At 43.8% G+C, this 18,890-nt stretch overlaps 1 protein-coding gene across 1 annotated transcript; it reads left to right on the top strand.

The window, feature by feature from the left end:
• Positions 1-11,915: 11,915 nt before the first annotated feature.
• Positions 11,916-12,807, top strand: LOC105952628 (uncharacterized). The gene has a single exon (XM_012976197.2). The coding sequence runs from the start codon at positions 12,313-12,315 to the stop codon at positions 12,520-12,522; it is 210 nt and encodes a 69-aa protein (XP_012831651.1). The 5' UTR covers positions 11,916-12,312; the 3' UTR covers positions 12,523-12,807.
• Positions 12,808-18,890: the final 6,083 nt, after the last annotated feature.

The following is an 18,890-nucleotide window of genomic DNA, read 5'->3' as shown; positions in this document are numbered from 1 at the left end:
TATAGTGAGCTGGTTGGGGTTGAAAAATTAGACCAATTATGGTTGACTGATTTATAGCTACAGTAGACTTACACACCATTTTCTCACTAAATTTTGTTCAAGGGGTACTTGGATGTATTTGAGAGATGAAATTCAAAAATAAAATAACATTATTCAGTATATATTCTACATTAACTTCTATTAGTATATAATTGACTTGAGGGTCCGTTTTTTTTTTTTTTTTTTTTTGTTAATTTATATACAAGCGGTTTGTTAGTCATGTTGATTACCTTGTGTTTGGGGGTAGCAAACGCAATTGTGGGTTATAGCTAGGCAGCCTAAAGGTGGCATTCACCATTTCATTTGGTGTTGAGTGGGCAATTAAAAGATTGGAACAATTAAAAATGGGGCATCCATCACAAACACTTAAATAATAATAAGTAGAATAATAATGTTTATCACGTGTTGATTAAAATAATATGGTTAAAAAAATGATTCCATCTACCTACCCTCTTTTTTAACCTATATAGATATATACTTGTCTCATCATTCAGAAAATTACAACTGTTGTTGATTATGTGTTTTGTTAGTAGCACTTTTTGAGGCATTACTTGGTTACAAAAATAAAGTGGTGGGTGGGTGTAGTAAATCCTAATATAATTTGAAGATAAGAAACCAAATGAAATTAGCGGTTGGAGATGATTATCTATTCTAAATTGCTAATGAGGATCGGAGTTGTTGCTTTGGGTCTCACACGAACTATTCAACTAAATTAAAAACCTTTGGTCCAGCCCATTTTCTTATCCAGTAATGAAGCGTTAATGTATTTGGGTGGGCCCCACATCACACTCTGATCCAACAACATCACATCATCTTTTTTTCTTTTTCTTTTTTCTAAAAAACTTTTGGATAGAGAGAGAGACGTGCTTCAATTGATTATGTTGACTTATGAAAGCTTAAGCAAATGAATCCAACTTCAGTCCAGGATCATTCAAGCCTTTCTCTTTTATTTTTCAATTAACTCAATATCATATATATATTGTGGTATTTATTCCAAAAACAAAATTGTGTATATATATATATACTCACCTCATACATAATAAAAGCTTTTCTAAGGTTAGTAACTCACAGCTTTACAACTTTGGAATAAAAATCAATGGATTGTCAAGTTTAATTTATATGGTTTATGGAAAGAAGATGACGGACGTTAACTACTCACCAACAATTGACACTTAAACGTTACGTACGGTTATTATATATGTGATGATCTATCTGTTAGACGGAGAAGTAATTAATTAGTTTTTTAAGCTATCTAAATTAGTTTAATACATTAAATATGAGTTGTGATTTAGTCCGTAGGGCTTCTCCTCGCGCTCCTTAGATTCTGGGCTGGATTCCGGTGAAAAGACCTGCAACGCCGGGAGGGGTTCCCGGCGGGAAAGCTCCGACGATCAAGTCAGTATAATAATTTTAGAGTAAGTTTGCGAAAAGTACGTAAAGCCTGTGTGGAAAAATGCAATATCATTCCCTATTTATAGGTGAGGAAACCTTGGCCTCCAAGGTTTCCCTTTTTAGGGTTTCTCCCTACCCTCAAGTCACGTATTTTGGGCCTCTGATTATCCTGAGCTCGTTTTACCTCGTATTGATACTGGGCCTGCGAGCTAAGGTATCCCCATATCGTCTCCGAGGTCGTATGACCTAACGACCTCTTCCGCCCTACCGGGCTAAGTTGTCATGGGCTTATCATCGTGGGCTTAATCTCATTTGGTCTTTCCAGAATGGCCCGTATCAACTACTCCCCCCTACTCCTTAATTATCGGACGAGAAGACTCTGCCCTATCTCGTTTGGTAAATATGGAGTATAAGATGCGAAGTAATGGCTCGCTTTTAATTTTTACTTTTGATGGGGATGCATGCTTCCCGCCTCTTGCTGTCCTATCAATCAATGCGGTCGATTCGAGTTCCCTAGGTCATAATGAGGGGATTTCAATCGGTGCTTTTTGCGTCGAATTCGAGGCGGCCTGCTTTTGATCTTGTTCGTCCGAATGGGCGGTTGAGATTTAATTCCCTTCCATCTTTTTGCCTATAAATATCCAACCGACTCAATTTGTAAAAAAATTTTTCCTTTTCCCCTGCGTGTTCTCTCTCCTATTTGATTTCTCTTCTGGTGATTTTATTCTCTGAGACAGAGTTTTTCCTCCTCGAGCCTACTCTTTTCCCCGGTCAAGGTACTGTTTCTTTCCCCCATCTTTTATTACCCCTGCCTTATTCTTCAAATCAATAATGTCTGCCCATTCCCCTGACCCATTTGGCCAAAAAGTGCCTTCCGGGGAGGGGGGTGGAAACCCCGCCTTTTCTATTTCTTCTTCGTCGGAGGAGGGACCCTACTTCTCCCCTTCGGGCAAACTCTTGGAACGACCCAAGAAGAGGGGCAGAAAAGAGGTTTCGTCTTCCGCGAGGAGTGGTTCTCCTTCATTATCGGAAGGACGGGATTCGGATGACCAGTGGGGACCCAGTACTTTAAGCGAAATAGATCTGACTAACTTAGTCCGCGACATAGGCCTCCCTACCGATGTCGAGTTAATTCTACCTTCGCGAGATGACCGCCCTTTGAACCCTCCTTTAGGTTTCAGTACTTGGTTTTCGGAGCAGTTCTACTTCGGTTTGTCCTTTCCTATCTCGCCCTGGTTCTCTGAAATTGCCCAACTATGTAACGTGTCTCTTAACCAATTCCACCCTCACGCCATAATAATCATGACCGGATTTCGCATGCTATGCGCCTGGTCGGGGGTGATTCCTACACCAGCTCGCTTCCGGAGCGTCATGGTGTTAAAGAATTCTAGTCCCTTCCACATTTCTATCTCGGCTCGTCCGGGTTTCAAGATACTGATGCCACCCAACAAGACCGATGGGTGGCAAGGTCATTATTTTTTTGCAAGAGATCCCGTTGATACCCCCTATTTATGCCCTTGGCTTGCCACCTTGCCTGAGAAGAAAAGGGGGAAACCTTTGACGGTTGATGAATGTTTGCTAAAAATGATATCTCACTTCCAACCGAGCTACGGCATCCCGGATAGCCTCACCAGCTTTCCGCCGATGCTTCGTCACTTCTATTTTCACGACAACGGCACATATTCCCTAACTCGGGAAGATTTAGGTGGGTTTGGTCGTGACGCTTACTCTTACCTCGACTCATTGTCTTACTTCGGATGATTATTTTTGTTACCTTGCTAGTTATGTATTTATCTGTTTTGTTCCTCATCTACTTATCACCTTTTTTCCATTCTGGTGCGTAGATCTAAGGATGAAGCGGATGTTCCGGGGTGACAAACCGGCTACTCGTCCCTCCGAGCCGGAGCCAGGGTTCGAGGCGTTCGAGTTCCAGCGTCCTTTAGTTGCTGAATCCGAGAAGCGGTCCTCGGAAGAAGGGGCTTTAAGGCCCAGGCCATCCAAGAAAAATGCCGCTCCTCCCCGCTCCCGAGGTGGGTCGCGTGCTGAGGATTCTGAGCCTCCTAGGCGATCTTCCGCGATAGTTCCCGCCTCTTCGCCGCCTCCCTCCTCAACCGAAGAGGTGGTGGAAAAAGAGCCTGCCCCGAAGAAACGGATGGCTGATTTGACCCTTGGGCCGGCTGGGTCATCTTTACCTGCCAATTTTGGGCTTCATCTCTGCCAGAACGCAGAAAATGCCATTGCCGCTTGTCGGTCTTTGGCATTTCCCAGTGATGTCGCCCATTTCGTGCAGATGAGTAAAGGTGACCGACTTGAGCTGCTTCTTCATAATATTACGCAGGTTTGTCTCATCTCGTACACGCGAATCAATCCTTAACTTTGTATCTTTTGTTCGGGGCTAACCTTGTTTAAACTTTTGTAAATGTAGCAATTCGCCATTGCTTTCTCGGGCCCGCTGGGGTGGGATGATGTCTCGCGCGAGGCATATGATAATCAGAAGAAAGAGGTGACTCAACTCCGGAAGGAAGTTCGAGGCCTGAAGGAGAGTTTGGCGATGTCGGAGTCATCGAAGGAGGGGCTGTTTGCCGAGGTGAAGAGGCTGCAAGAAAGGGAGAAAATCTTGCAGGCAGAGAAAGATTCTCTTGTATCCCATAATACCAGCTTAGAGGAGAAAGCTAAGGGGCTTTCCAACGAGCTGTTCGCAGCCGGAGTACAGGCTTCCACTAATTTCACCGAAGGGGTGAAAGAGGGACAAAGGCTGTTCCCGGGGTCGCCCGAGGGTGTCCGTTTCATCGAAGAGTTCGTTCGTCGCTTCTTTCACCGGTTATGGCGTTCGACTACTTTCACCCGAGAAGCTTCGGGTTTGGCTCGTTTCTTCTTTTCGTCGGCGGTTGCGGCTGTTCGGAAGAGGTTGGGTGGTGCCGGCATCGAATTCCCGCTGGTGGAAAATGAACTGGCCGAGGACCTTCCCGATGACGAGATCCCGGGTTTTGAGGGGGACGTTAATGAGGACCCCAACTTGGAATGGTGGAGGCCGGTTTACCAGGGCCTTGTTGAAGATTTTTCCCGTCAAGGGGCCTCGTCAATGGCCATTACTGACTTCGTCGGGGACATTGAGGCCCTTGGGACGGTGATCAGTCCCAATGATGCACAGCCAGACCTCGTCTCGCCGCCCCCTCCGGATGCTGGGAATCGAAGCGAAGCAGATGCGGCAGTCCCGAAGTGAGGGCTACAAAAAGAACTTAGCCATTTTCCCTGCTTGTATTTTTTGACTATGTATTTCTAAAACATTGTTTCTTTTTGCTATGTATCCTTAACAATTTCTCCGTTTTTTTTTTCGTATGTTAACATGCTAGAAATTCCTTTATTCGCTATTCAAGCTTACTTTGAGCTTTTATATTCGTTCTAGTGTTTGTGCATCTCAAAAGTAGATTTGGGATACACCAAGTTTTTCCCCAAACCCGAATTGAGTCTACCAATATTCCAAATGATCTTCATCGGCGATTATCCTTTAAGCTGATCTGTCAGTTTGATCTTGGAAAACCGTTTTTATATTTTAACTTAATGCCTGATCCTAACATCTTGCTTACGAATACACGACTTATCGTTATAATGAAACATGCGAGTTAACGCCACAATAAAACACGCGATTTAACGCCACAATAAAACACGCGATTTAACGCCACAATAAAACACGCGAGTTAACGCCACAATAAAACACGCGATTTAACGCCACAGTGAAACACGCGATTTAACGCCACAATAAAACACGCGATTTAACGCCACAATAAAACACGCGATTTAACGCCACAGTGAAACACGCGATTTAACGCCACAATAAAACACGCGATTTAACGCCACAATAAAACATGCGATTTAACGCCACAGTGAAACATGCGATTTAACGCCATAATAAAACACGCGATTTAACGCCACAGTGAAACACGCGATTTAACGCCACAATGAAGCACGCGATTTAACGCCACAATAAAACACGCGATTTAACGCCACAGTGAAACACGCGATTTAACGCCACAATGAAGCACGCGATTTAACGCCACAATAAAACACGCGATTTAACGCCACAATGAAACACGCGAGTTAACGCCACAATAAAACACGCGATTTAACGCCACAGTGAAACACGCGATTTAACGCCACAATAAAACACGCGATTTAACGCCACAATAAAACACGCGATTTAACGCCACAGTTGTAACTTAAATAAATAACACAAGGATTTTTTAACGTGGAAACCCTCCCAATGAGGAGAGAAAAAACCACGGGGCCTAGCCCAGCTCGGAAAATGAATGTTTATTGATGGTTTTTTGTATGTACAAGGTGTGCCGCTTCTCGATTTATCTGACTGACTGCCTCTATATCTCTTTTTTTTTTTTTTTTTTTTTTTTTTTTTTTTTTTTTTTTTTTTTTTCACGCGAAGAAGCGCTTTAGATGTATTATGTTCCAAGCTCGCGGCAATGGCTTTCCTTCTGCGTCAGCCAATTCGTATCCCCCACCGGCCAAACATTTTGTGACCATGTACGGTCCTTCCCAATTGGCCTCTAACTTTCCTGTGTGTTTTAGTGCGTCAGCCCGTCGTAAGACGAGATCCCCAATCTGGAATGAACGGGACCGTACCCCCTGATCATACCGAGCTTTGATCAAATTTTTACTTCGTTCCATGTGTAAATACGCCGCTTCTCGTAGATCGAAAACTTCATCCAGCTGTGATCTCAAAGCATCATCGTTTGTTTTTTCATCGAACGTGGTGATGCGGAGTGTGTCCATTGCCACTTCGACCGGGATAACTGCTTCAGTTCCATAGGTTAAGCGGAATGGTGTCTCACCGGTAGCTGCCTTGGTTGTGGTCCGGTAAGACCAAAGGACGGAAGGCAACTCGTCTGCCCAGCTTCCACCTAGCTCGTCTATCCTCTTTTTCAACCCATTGACAATGGTTCGGTTTATGGACTCCACTTGACCATTGGCCTGGGGGTGCGCTACCGCTACAAATTTTTGTGTAATTTTCATTTCTTCGCACCACGCGCGGATTTTCTTGCCGTTGAACTGAGTGCCGTTATCCGATACGAGGCTCCGAGGTAGACCAAACCGACAGCAGATATGTTTCCAAATGAAGTGCATGACCTCGTCTTCTGATATTTTTGATAAGGCCTCGGCTTCAACCCACTTAGTAAAGTAGTCTACCGCAACAATGATGAACTTTTTCCGGCCAGTAGTTTGAGGGAATGGTCCCACCAGGTCAATTCCCCATTGGGCGAAAGGACATGGAGCACTCATGATGGTCATTTCCTCCCCCGGTTTGTGGATAAGCGGGGCATATTTCTGACATTGTATGCAGTGTTGAACGTATCGGTGCGTGTCCTTCTTCATGCCAGGCCAGTAATATCCGGCCCGATGTAATTTCTGTATGAGGGCCCGAGCTCCTCCGTGTTCACCACAACCACCTCGATGTACTTCATCCAGAACATGTTTCGCCTCCTGCTTTCCCAAACACCTCGCATCTATTGTGGTGAAGCTCATTTTATATAATATTTCGTGTCGTACGTAAAAATGTCTTGCTTTATATGCCAAGCGGTGTTGTTCTCTCTTGGTGCCAGTTCGCTTTCCTCTGAAATAATTGAACAAAGGTGTTCTCCAGTCGGGCTCTTCATCGATCATCATGATTCCCGGTGTTGGGGTAGGGGCAATAAGGATAGTGATCTTTCTTTCAATACAATCGACGACTGACGATCCAATTTTAGCGAGGAAGTCAGCTCGCTGGTTGTCATTCCTTGGGACCTGATGCACGGTACAAGCTTCGAAGGTTTCCTGCACTGCTCGAGCTTTATTTACATACCCCTTCATTCTATCATTTTTTACTTCGTAGTCCCCTTCGAGTTGGTGTATCACCAATTGAGAGTCAGAGTATATTCGCACCACTCGCGCTCCGAGCTCTTGAGCGATCTCCATACCTCGGATGAAGGCTTCGTATTCTGCTTCGTTATTGGAAACTCGAGGTAATCTAACGGCAAACTCGACTTCCGTTCCTGTGGGATCAATGACTATTATCCCTACCCCTGCTCCTGTTGTTGTAGATGAACCATCCACGTAATTTTCCACTCCTTTTCGATAGGTATTCTGGTAGTCTCCCGGATGAAGTCTACCAATGCCTGCCCTTTGACCGAAGTACGGGGTTGGTACTGAATTTCATATTGTCCTAACTCGATGGCCCATTTCACAATCCGTCCTGATGCAGTAGGCTGGCCTAGAGTTTGTCGAAGCGGTAGGCTCGTGCGGATTACCATGGTATGCGATAAGAAATAAGGCCGAAGTCGTCGCGTAGTGAGGACCAACGCGTACGCTATTTTTTCGACTTCGGAATATTTACTTTCCGAAGTGGTGAGGATTTTGCTAGTGTAATAGATCGGCCTTTGTTGGTTATTTATTTCTTTGAATAGGACCGAGCTGATCGATTCATCGCCGACCGATAAATATACGAACAGAGTTTCACCTTTTTCGGGGGTGCTGAGGATGGGCAGACAAGTAAGCGATCGTTTTAATGCGTCAAACGCGAGCTGGCATTCGGCAGTCCATTCGAACTGAGCCGTTTTCCTCAATATTTTAAAGAAAGGTAGACTTTTATCCGCCATCCGTGATATAAACCGAGTTAGGGCCACAACCTTCCCTGCTAAGGATTGGACTTCTTTGATGGAACGAGGGGGTGTCATTTGGAGTACGGCCTCGACCTTATCTTGGTTTACCTTAATACCTTCTCGATTAACAACATATCCCAGGAACTTTCCAGCTTGCACTGCAAATGCACACTTCGCGGGGTTCAATTTCATTCCGTATAGACGAAGGGTGGCAAAGGTCTCAGCTAGATCTGCGAGGTGCGTGGAACGCCTTTTGCTTTTAACTAGCATGTCATCAACGTAGACTTCAATGTTACGTCCGAGTTGAGCCCGAAACATTCTATCCATCAATCGCTGATACGTGGCCCCTGCATTTTTCAGACCGAAAGGCATTACCACGTAACAGTAGGTACCCGTGGCGGTGACAAAACTCACTGCTGGCTGATCCTTTTCGTCTAGCGGAATCTGATGGTATCCCTGTGAAACATCCACCATACTAAGTAGTTCGCATCCGGCGGTGGCATCCACAAGCTGGTCTATGCGAGGTAAGGGATAATCGTCCTTTGGGCAAGCCTTGTTTAAGTCCCTGAAGTCGATACACATCCGCCACTGGCCGTTGGCTTTCTGCACTAACACTGCGTTGGACAGCCATGTGGGGAATTGAATTTCCCTGATATGCCCGATTTCCAGAAGTCGATGAACTTCTTTTTGTATGATTTCGTCTTTTTCAGTACCGAAGTGTCGCCGTTTTTGCTTGACGGGCCTGCACTCAGGTCGCAAATTGAGCCTGTGCACAGCAGTACGAGGTGATATACCGGTTAAGTCACTTGGTTGCCACGCGAAGATGTCTTCATTAGATCGTAATAACGCTATCAGCTCGTCTCGGAGAGGTGGTTCTAAATCCTTGCTTATCCGGGTTTGTTTCATCATACCGGGGACGAGGTCGATCGTCATCAATTCGTCCATGGGTTGTACATGATTAACCTTATCCTCTGGGTCAATTCGGGGGCGTTTCTCGTCTCCTAAATCTTCTTTGGTGAGGGTATCGCGTCGCCCTTTCTCCGCTATCTTAACCATTTCGACATAACATGATCTCGACTGGGCTTGATCACCTCTGACCTCTCCTACCATCCCATCGACTGGGAACTTGAGCTTTTGATGAATGGTCGAAGGGACCGCCCGGAAGGTATGCATCATTGGTCGTCCTATTACGATGTTGTACGAGGTCGGCGATCCTTCAACGATGACAAAATTGACAGTTTGCGTGCGAGTTCGAGGTGGTGTTCCTATAGTGACAGGGATTTTAACTTGTCCAATCGGCGTCAGGGATCCCCCCGTGAACCCGAATATCGGGGTGGTGACGGGGAAGACTGGGAGGTCGAGCTCCATTTGCAGGAAGCACTCGTAGGATATGACATCCACTGAACTTCCTGGATCGACGAAGGCGCGAGCGACGTCATACCCTCCAACGTTAATCGTGATGAGGAGAGGGTCGCAATGGAAATCATCCAGATCCACTTCATCTTCAGGACCAAATGATATAGTGGGGTATTGACGACACTTCGGTGTGGAGATTTGGCAAACTTCATGATTGTTCTTAAGACTACCGAGATGGCGTCTCCTGGCCCGGTGGGTATCTCCTCCCGTAGGGCCCCCTGAGATCATCTGGATGTATCATCTTTTCGGCATTGGCGGTGGGGGCGGTACTCGTGCTGGATTCCCAAACTGAGCTTCACGCTTTTGTCCCCGAGGTGGATCTATCTTCACAAAATCTCCAATCTTGTTGTCTCTGATGAGACGTTCCACTTCGTCTTTCAGATGTGCGCAATCATCGGTCGTATGCCCGTATTCGTTATGAAAACGACAAAAGGTACCCAGTGCCGGATCTCGGCGGGGGGCTTCGCGAACGGTCCGAGGCCATCGCAGATCAGCTCTTTTCTCAATTGCGCACAACACATGGGACAAAGGGGCTGTAAGGGGCTGATAGGATTGGTATCGAGATCCCTTAGCATCCGGGGCAGTACCCCGACTGGGGGTATTGGCATCTCTTCGAGGTAACACGGGCTCCTTACCTCTCTTTACTTCGTTAACTCGTGCGTTCGCGGCTTGGTGAGACTCTTCCACTTTCTGCTGGCGGGCTTCTTCTAAGTTAATGAACCTAGATGCCCTCTCTAGGAGATTATCAAAATCAGGCGAAGGTTCCAGCGCTAAAGCTCGGAAAAACTCATCATCTCTTAGTCCTTGTGAGAGGGTTGCCATGAGCACCTCATCACTGGTGGTGGGGACCTCTAAGGTGGCCGAAGTAAATCGCTTAATGTAGTTTCTGAGGCTTTCCTTCTCCTTCTGACAAATGCTGAATAACGACAGAGAGGTCTTCTTGCACTTCTTCGAGCTAGCAAATTGATTCATGAAAGCTTTGGCAAGTTGTTCAAAAGATCGTATGGTTCCGGGAGGCAGCAAACCGAACCATGCCTGAGCCGGTCCCGCTAAAGTGGTGACAAAGGCGCGGCACTTCACTCCCTCTGTGAGCTGGTGGAGTGACGCGGTGTTGTTGAACCGACTCAGGTGCTCAGCTGGATCTGTCGTGCCGTTATACTCGAACAGGATCGGTCGGTAATTAGCTGGTATAGGGTCGCTATCGAGATGCCTGGCGAAAGGGCTAGATCCCGCGAGATCTCGCGTCGGCCCACTTCGCAGGGCCTTCAACTCATCTATATCGCGCCTTAAGCTGTCAACTTCCGTTCTGACGCCATAACTATTGCCTTCTCGATTCTCCGAATAGCTATCGCATTCGTCCTCAGCTCGCCCTTCGTTCTGGGAGCGTCTGAGATCTCTCTTGGGTCGGTTATCTTGAGGTAAATTTTGCGTGTAGTTTCGGATGGCTGCGGTGATCATGGCTTCTACCTCGTCTCGGGTATACGTACGCTCATTGGGAGTTTGAGCAGGGGCCGTGACTGGCCTTCTCGAAGCAGCCTCGCCATCTTGGAACTCAAAAGAGGGGCTACTTGAGATGAAAGGGATCCGGCCTTCCTTTTCAGGTGTAAGTAAGCTACACCCCGACCTGTCTTTCAGAACGGACGATGGATCAGCCGGCGTGTCGCGAGCCGCTGCATCTAAATCCTTCTGCAAATTTCGGGCAGTGGTACCTCCTTCTTCCATTGTTCTCTACGTTGATAGCTCAGATCTGGACTTCCGGGGGTAGATCTGATATTTTCCCGGAAGTTGTTCCCAAGATTTTTAGATCTTTCCCACAGACGGCGCCACTTGATTTAGTCCGTAGGGCTTCTCCTCGCGCTCCTTAGATTCTGGGCTGGATTCCGGTGAAAAGACCTGCAACGCCGGGAGGGGTTCCCGGCGGGAAAGCTCCGACGATCAAGTCAGTATAATAATTTTAGAGTAAGTTTGCGAAAAGTACGTAAAGCCTGTGTGGAAAAATGCAATATCATTCCCTATTTATAGGTGAGGAAACCTTGGCCTCCAAGGTTTCCCTTTTTAGGGTTTCTCCCTACCCTCAAGTCACGTATTTTGGGCCTCTGATTATCCTGGGCTCGTTTTACCTCGTATTGATACTGGGCCTGCGAGCTAAGGTATCCCCATATCGTCTCCGAGGTCGTATGACCTAACGACCTCTTCCGCCCTACCGGGCTAAGTTGTCATGGGCTTATCATCGTGGGCTTAATCTCATTTGGTCTTTCCAGAATGGCCCGTATCAAGTTGAAAAGCAACAAAAAGAAGAAGTGTCGGTGGAATAAATAGTTAATTAAGGAAAATAAAAAAATAATAAAGATATTGGTAAGAGTGAGTGTGAAGATATATAGATGTGATCTGGAGATTGTGCCACGTACATATGTTATATATATGTATATGTTATAGATAAGCAAGCAAGCGTGTATAGATGGAGTTGTAGTTACTTACGATCATCTATCTCTATCTCTTGATTACTAGCTAATTCTGAAGCTAGCTGCAGCTGCAGGGAGAGTATCGATCACATGAGTAAATATATATATATATATTCTTTGCTTCACTCGATCTCATACTTTGGAATAAATAATTAACTAATTAAAGAATTCCCCGCCCCATTCACAACACCCCATATATATTTAAGTTTAATATAAATACAGTACACTACACACACCAAGGAACGCATACATAGGTGAGCGAGCTAGGCATATTTTGAAGAGAGAGAGATAATAAAAGGAATTAAAGGAAGGAGATCTATATATTAGGTAGGTAGGGGTGCAAGGGTGATAGGAGAATGGCAGATTGGGGACCGGTGGTGATAGCGGTGGTGCTGTTCGTATTGCTGAGTCCGGGGCTCCTGTTCCAGTTGCCGGGTCGGGGACGGGTGGTGGAGTTTGGTAATATGCAGACAAGTGGGTTATCCATTTTAGTACACACTGTCATCTTTTTTGGGCTTATCACTATTTTCCTCATTGCTATTGGTGTCCACATCTACGCCGCCTAGCTGATCATCCATCATTATAATTATCTAAAATTTCCTAGCTTGCTTGCTATCTTTTATTTTGTACTCCTAGTACTAGTACTTTTCTTTTCTCGTACCTGTGTGTGTGTGTGTGTGTGTTTGGTTTTGATGGTTTTGATGTTAATGTAAAACTTGCAAGTTTGTGTTTTTGTTTCTTCTAATTTCTTTATTTTGTCGCCGCCTCTGATCTGATCTGATCTGATCTGATCTTGGGCTTGTAGCTTGTAGTAGTTTATTCATCCATTTAATCTCTCTGTTTTTCTTTTTTGTTTCTTGTTTCTTGCAAATTCAATTCCTCTATTCAAGACAATATATATTATATTTACCATCATCTGTTGATATATGTATGCAAGGAACTCGGAAAATGGGGATAATTATTATATATGATATGTTTGGGGTTCCAGACAAGAAAGATCATTATATTGTTGAGTTATAAACATATATGGTAATTAACACCAAATTTAATACTTAATATTTGAGTTACAGAGGATCGGAGTATAAAAACCAGAAGATAACTACATTTATATTCCCACCAATCTCATCATCAAATAGCTAGGTAAGTGTATAAGAAAATATTATTACTACAATCTGTATTATTAATGCTAAATTAGCACAAGAAAATAAAGCATTAATTAATATATCATATTCCCACAATTTTGGTTGCTCCACTATATTCAGACTGTTGATTCTTCGATCGGTTACAGAAAGATGATGATGATGATGATGATGATGATGATGATGATGAAGATGTTCGTTTAATTACGTACCAAGTAAGTAGAGATCAGTATACTTAAGAAATATCCACAATTATATATGCAGCAGCAGCAGCCAAAGTCTTGTCCAATAAACAAGTGTGTTACGTTGTTGTGCCTCTGTGCTCTACTCTGTTTATCCATACATAATAACAATAATAATATCCAGCTTTATATCCAAATGCCTCACAAAAATTTCCAGTCTGCACCAAACCAAACAACAGTCATTTTAACATTATCAAAAATCTTAAGTAATTAATAACATTGTCATGATTTCTCACTCACCAATCATTCATATATTATACCTCATCTTCATTAATTAATTACCACAAAATTAATTAGTTTAATCTCTCTCTACTAATTATATTAATTTGCATACGCATCCCAATTAATTTCGAGCCTAAACACACACACACACAGAAATGACATGAGATATATTGAAAACAATAAGTGGTGATGATGAAAGATAGATAAAGTAAGTAAAGTAATGTAATAATCTCCCACAGGCCACAAGACATGATGGATCATCAAAAAATAAAATAATTAGTACGTAATTGTTGAACAAGGAAGGAATCTTACAATGTTTAGTAGAAGAATTAGAGGAGGACATGAAAATAGATGTACAAATCATGGATATGCTGGAAACCACTCCCACAAAGTAGAGTAGCATAACCAGAAAAAGAATCCAAGGCATCAAAACAAGTCCGATAAAAAAAGTCACCGATCCACACAGCATCATAGATAAACATATTCCCATTAGCAAACATGCAAATCCCGACAAGTCCAACGACCTCCTCCTCCTCCTGATCACCGCCCCTGGGGCTGGGGATCGTATAATATTCAATACCAGAGCTGATACCTCGTCCACAATCTTTGATCCCCCCACGTAATCATCGTCTTCATTACTTTCATCCTGCCTTGTCATCATTCTCTCTCTCTCTCTCTCTCTCTCCAACTCCTCGATCGCCAAAATCTATCTAGGTAACAAAAGGATAAACTTTACTTGGATATTTGCCAGTTTCACAACATATTTGCAAGTCTATTTTTTCCTTCTTTTTTTTTTTTTTTTTTGAATTATATTTGCAACTAACAAGAAATGAAGAGGTTCTTGGCTATGGAGATTGATTATTATTGTGTCTTTTCAAGTTTCTTTCATATTACTCTCACAAATTAATATAATTGTTGCTTTGAAGCTTTGGTTTGACAAATTAAAGAATGGTAGGTGTACAAAATCCCATGCTACGCGCACACTACTCTAACAAACATATATGCTTTCAAGACTTGTACACTGCCGCTCCTCACCTTTTTTTAAACCTCTCATTTAAACACCTACCTCAATTATTACATCATATATCATATATGTTACACACTTACACCTAACCAGATTTCAACATTAAAGTCGTTACACCTAAATAATTATATATATATATGAGTTTTAGCTCTTATATTATAAAATTCCACTAGACTTGTAAATTTATTAGAGAAATTATTATGGGCGATGAACTTGACCTGTTGACAATGAGGAATCGAAGTTGAATAACTTGACCAATTTCATAAAAATACTATAATGTATTATATATGTGCATGTTAATTAATGAATTAATGGATATTTTTATCTAATTATAAAAGGGTTAAGCATTAAAGGTGAGTAAAAACATTAGAGGTGAGGGAGGCTACGTATGGCGGTGTGAAAAAAAAAAAAAAAAAAAAAAAGTGATGAGGGTACAACACCTCAAAGACGATAATTGTAGTGGGTGTACGATACACCGAAGCGCAGGTGATATTTCCCTTTATGATATATGATATAAGTGAGAGTCATGATGACTCATCCGTGAGAAAGCAGGTAAATGGATTGGAGTGAGAACCGAGATGGGGCCAGGCTGACACGTTTATGTGGAAGGTGATTAATACGCGCGTCGGCCCAACTAAATAATTAGTTTATTGGGCCCACATGATCCTCTTCGGCCTACTGTGGCCACAAATTGGTAATATTTTCCATGGCGACGTGGCAAAGAGCCCGCGTTTCAATTGGTGGAAATGGGAAAAAGTTAATAAAAAGGGTAAATTACAAACACCCCCCCTGAGGTATGGTTAAATTACAAAAAAACCCCTCTTGTTTGGATAATTACATCTACCCCCTCAACTATGATTTTTTCTTACCTTTATGGTGCCAAATTCAACATAGTCATCTAGATTCCGTGAAATGTGCTCTAGTTTGTACTCTTTGTATAAAAAATACAGTTTCCGATGCACCACAAACTGATATATACAAGCTAAAAATCACATATTATGGTCATCTTGCTTCATAATGTAGAGTTTGAATGGGATAAAACGGGTACAAAAGTGATAATATTCCACATAATCTCGAAGATTCCACTAAATTTGATGAGTTGAGGGGGTGGTTGTAATTATCCAAACAAGAGGGGTGTTTTTGTAATTTGGTCATACCTCAGGGGGGTGTTTGTAATTTACCCTAATAAAAAAGATTGGGTGGTGAATTGCTGCATGTTGTGAGGAGTTGAAAATATTATTTATTGAATCAGAAAATAATTGAAATATAAATTTGTATTATTGTGGTACAAGATGAAGAAAATAATAATAATATATATATATATATAGGCATGCAATAACTCTGTTGGGGAAGGAGTTAAATATGAGTCAAGGAACTGAATTGACAATCAGCTGGCTATATTCCTGGAGGATCGTTGGCGGATGGATGTACGTAGGTTCAAATCGGCTATATATGTATTTTCACGTACATCCAACCAATTAAGTTGAAGTTGATCATCACAAATATAATCCAGTACTCTAACCCTCTCAATATATGTTAATAAGAGGGATCGGCAGTACGTGTGTGCGTGCTTGAGCTCAAGAACACAACATTAGCCGCCCTTATATATTAATTATTTCCTTCAATTAATTAGTCAATGGCACTCATGTAACGACTAGCTAGGGTCGTCTGAATAACTAAGAATGAATACATATATTAATGATATGCCTAATTGGGCCAACCCAATGGGCCTACAATTTCTTTACCTACTGGGCTACGAGCCCAATATCGAAGACCAATATCACCGAGGCCCAAACACCTTCAAGTAAGGCTTAGGCCCAACAAAGCAAACCCAACCCAATAAACGACATATAAATAGAGGTTTTACTCATTTTATTAAGGTACGTCCTATTAACTGAGCAATACTATCAACTGTATTCTCTGGACTATTTCTATGATCAGCACGTCTGACTTGAACGTCGGAGGGGTTTCCGCCGGATCAACCCCCGGCTTAGCTCATGTGTGCTCATTTTGCAGGGACCTCAGGATCATCAAGTTGTCAAGCTACTGATCTGCTTTGCTCTCCCAGCTCATTTTCTACACCACCCTAGGTGAGCTATACTTTAGCATCATCATTTTGGCGCCGTCTGTGGGAACGATGCAAACCAGATCACGTAGTCAACAAGATCCTCCTGAGGCGTCTGCTCGGAGAGAAAATGACATAGCTAACGACCTCCCACCTCGTGGAGGCTCTAGCTTGCCACCTCCTCCCCATCCCATGGATCCGCCTCGCGAGGTTCAGGTGATCCCCCCTCGGGACCCACCACTCGCCGATCCATCATTCCCTGCTCCTCGAATGGTTCAAATAACCGAGGATGCGCTTCAACTCGCGCTGCCACAGAGGCCGTGAGCCAATATATCGCCACGATGGGAGCAAATGCTCCCGACGCGATACGAGCACCTGCTCCACATGTGGAGCCACCTATGGCACCACCGCCATCGACTCCCTGGGGCAGTTGTAACCTCTGCCCCCAAAATATCTCGCTCGCCAAGGGTTATCGACTCCCTGGGGGTTTACATCGCCCCCAAAATATTTCGTTCGCCAAGGGTTATCGACTCCCTGGGGGCTTACAACTGCCCCCAAAACATTTCGTTCGCCAAGGGTTATCGACTCCCTGGGGGCTTACAACTGCCCCCAAAATATTTCGTTCGCCAAGGGTTATCGACTCCCTGGGGGTTCACAGTGCCCCCAAAACATTTCATTCGCCATGGGTCATCGACTCTCTGGGGGTCTACTTCCGCCCCCTCGAACGGTTCAGATAACCGAAGAGGACCTTCAGCATATGATCGCCGAACCTTCAACAAGATCAACTTCTACTAGCTCCTTTAACGGTTCAAATAACCGATAAGGACCTTCAGCGTATAATCGTGGAAGCTTCAACTTGTGCTACCACTGAAGCAGTGGCACCATACATCGTCATAGCAGGAGCCAACGCTCCTCCTCGTGATGCCCCACTGGGTCCTCAACATGATCAATTTCTATTTACTTCTCGAACGGTTCAGATAACCGAAGAAGACCTTCAGCGTATGATCACGGAAGATTCAACTCGTGCTGTCACTGAATCAGTGGCACCATAAATCGCCAAGGTTGGGCATCTCACCCCAGTGGTTCGTGATCGCCTCATCCTAAATGGGGGGCTATCACATCCTAAAATTGGGCATCTCATCTCAAGGGTGGTACATCCACTTACCTTTCAACCCCAAGGGGTTTCACATCCCATCAAGTGTTTCACGTCCCTACTTCAAAAACAGAAAAAAGGGTCTGACGCGCACGCGCGAACCAATGGCACAACCGTGCGCATCCACCTCAGACCATAGGTCTCGAGCGCCTCATCCTACAGTGGGCAATTATCCCCATCCTAAGGTTGGGCATGACCCTTACCTTTCAACCCTAAGTGGGTTCACATCGCATCTCAAAAGACGAGTAGAATCTCCCTACTCAAAAAGTAGAACATCCCCAAGGGGGTGCACATCTCATCTCAAGGAACGAGGATAATCTCCCTACTCAAAAAATAGAACATCCCCAAGGGGGTGCACATCCCATCTCAAGGAACGAGGATAATCTCCCTACTCAAAAAATAGAACATCCCCAAGGGGGTGCACATCCCATCTCAAGGAGCGAGGATAATCTCCCTACTCAAAAATAGAACATCCCCAAGGGGGTGCACATCCCATCTCAAGGAACGAGGATAATCTCCCTACTGAAAAAATAGAAGAAGATGAAAAAAGAAAAGAAGAAAAAAGGAGAAGAAAAAAGAAGAAGAAAAAAGAAGAAGATGAAAAAAGAGAAGAAGAAAAAAGAGAGTACAAGAAGAAAAAAAAAAAAAAAAAAAATCAAAAAGAAGGATATGCAGCCGAGCCAAGCCGCGCGCGCGCGGCTCCATTCCAAATAAAAAAAAAAAAAAAAAAAAAGAGAGAAGAGGCGCGTGCACCGCACGCGCGCGTGGGCGACACGCGCCTGACGCGCGCCAGCGTCAGCGTCAGAAAAAAAAAAAAAAAAAAAAAAAAAAGAGAGAGAGAAGAGGCGCGCGTGTACCGCACGCGCGCGTGGGCGACAGGCCCCTAACGCGCGCCTGCGTCAGCGTCAGAAAAAAAAAAAAAAATATATATATATATATATATATATATATATATATATATATATATATATATATATATATATATATATATATATATATATATATATATATATATTGGAGCGCGCGCGCTTTCCAAGGAGCCCTTGGACTGCGTGCTCTCATCAAATCGCGCTCAACTTTCACCGTCCT

The sequence above is a fragment of the Erythranthe guttata genome, chromosome 5 (genome assembly GCF_056151865.1).
Source record: "Erythranthe guttata isolate IM_541 chromosome 5, IM_541, whole genome shotgun sequence".
Lineage (NCBI taxonomy): Eukaryota > Viridiplantae > Streptophyta > Magnoliopsida > Lamiales > Phrymaceae > Erythranthe > Erythranthe guttata.
Note: the sequence above shows the minus strand (reverse complement) of the source record. Positions and strands in the feature narration are given on the sequence as shown.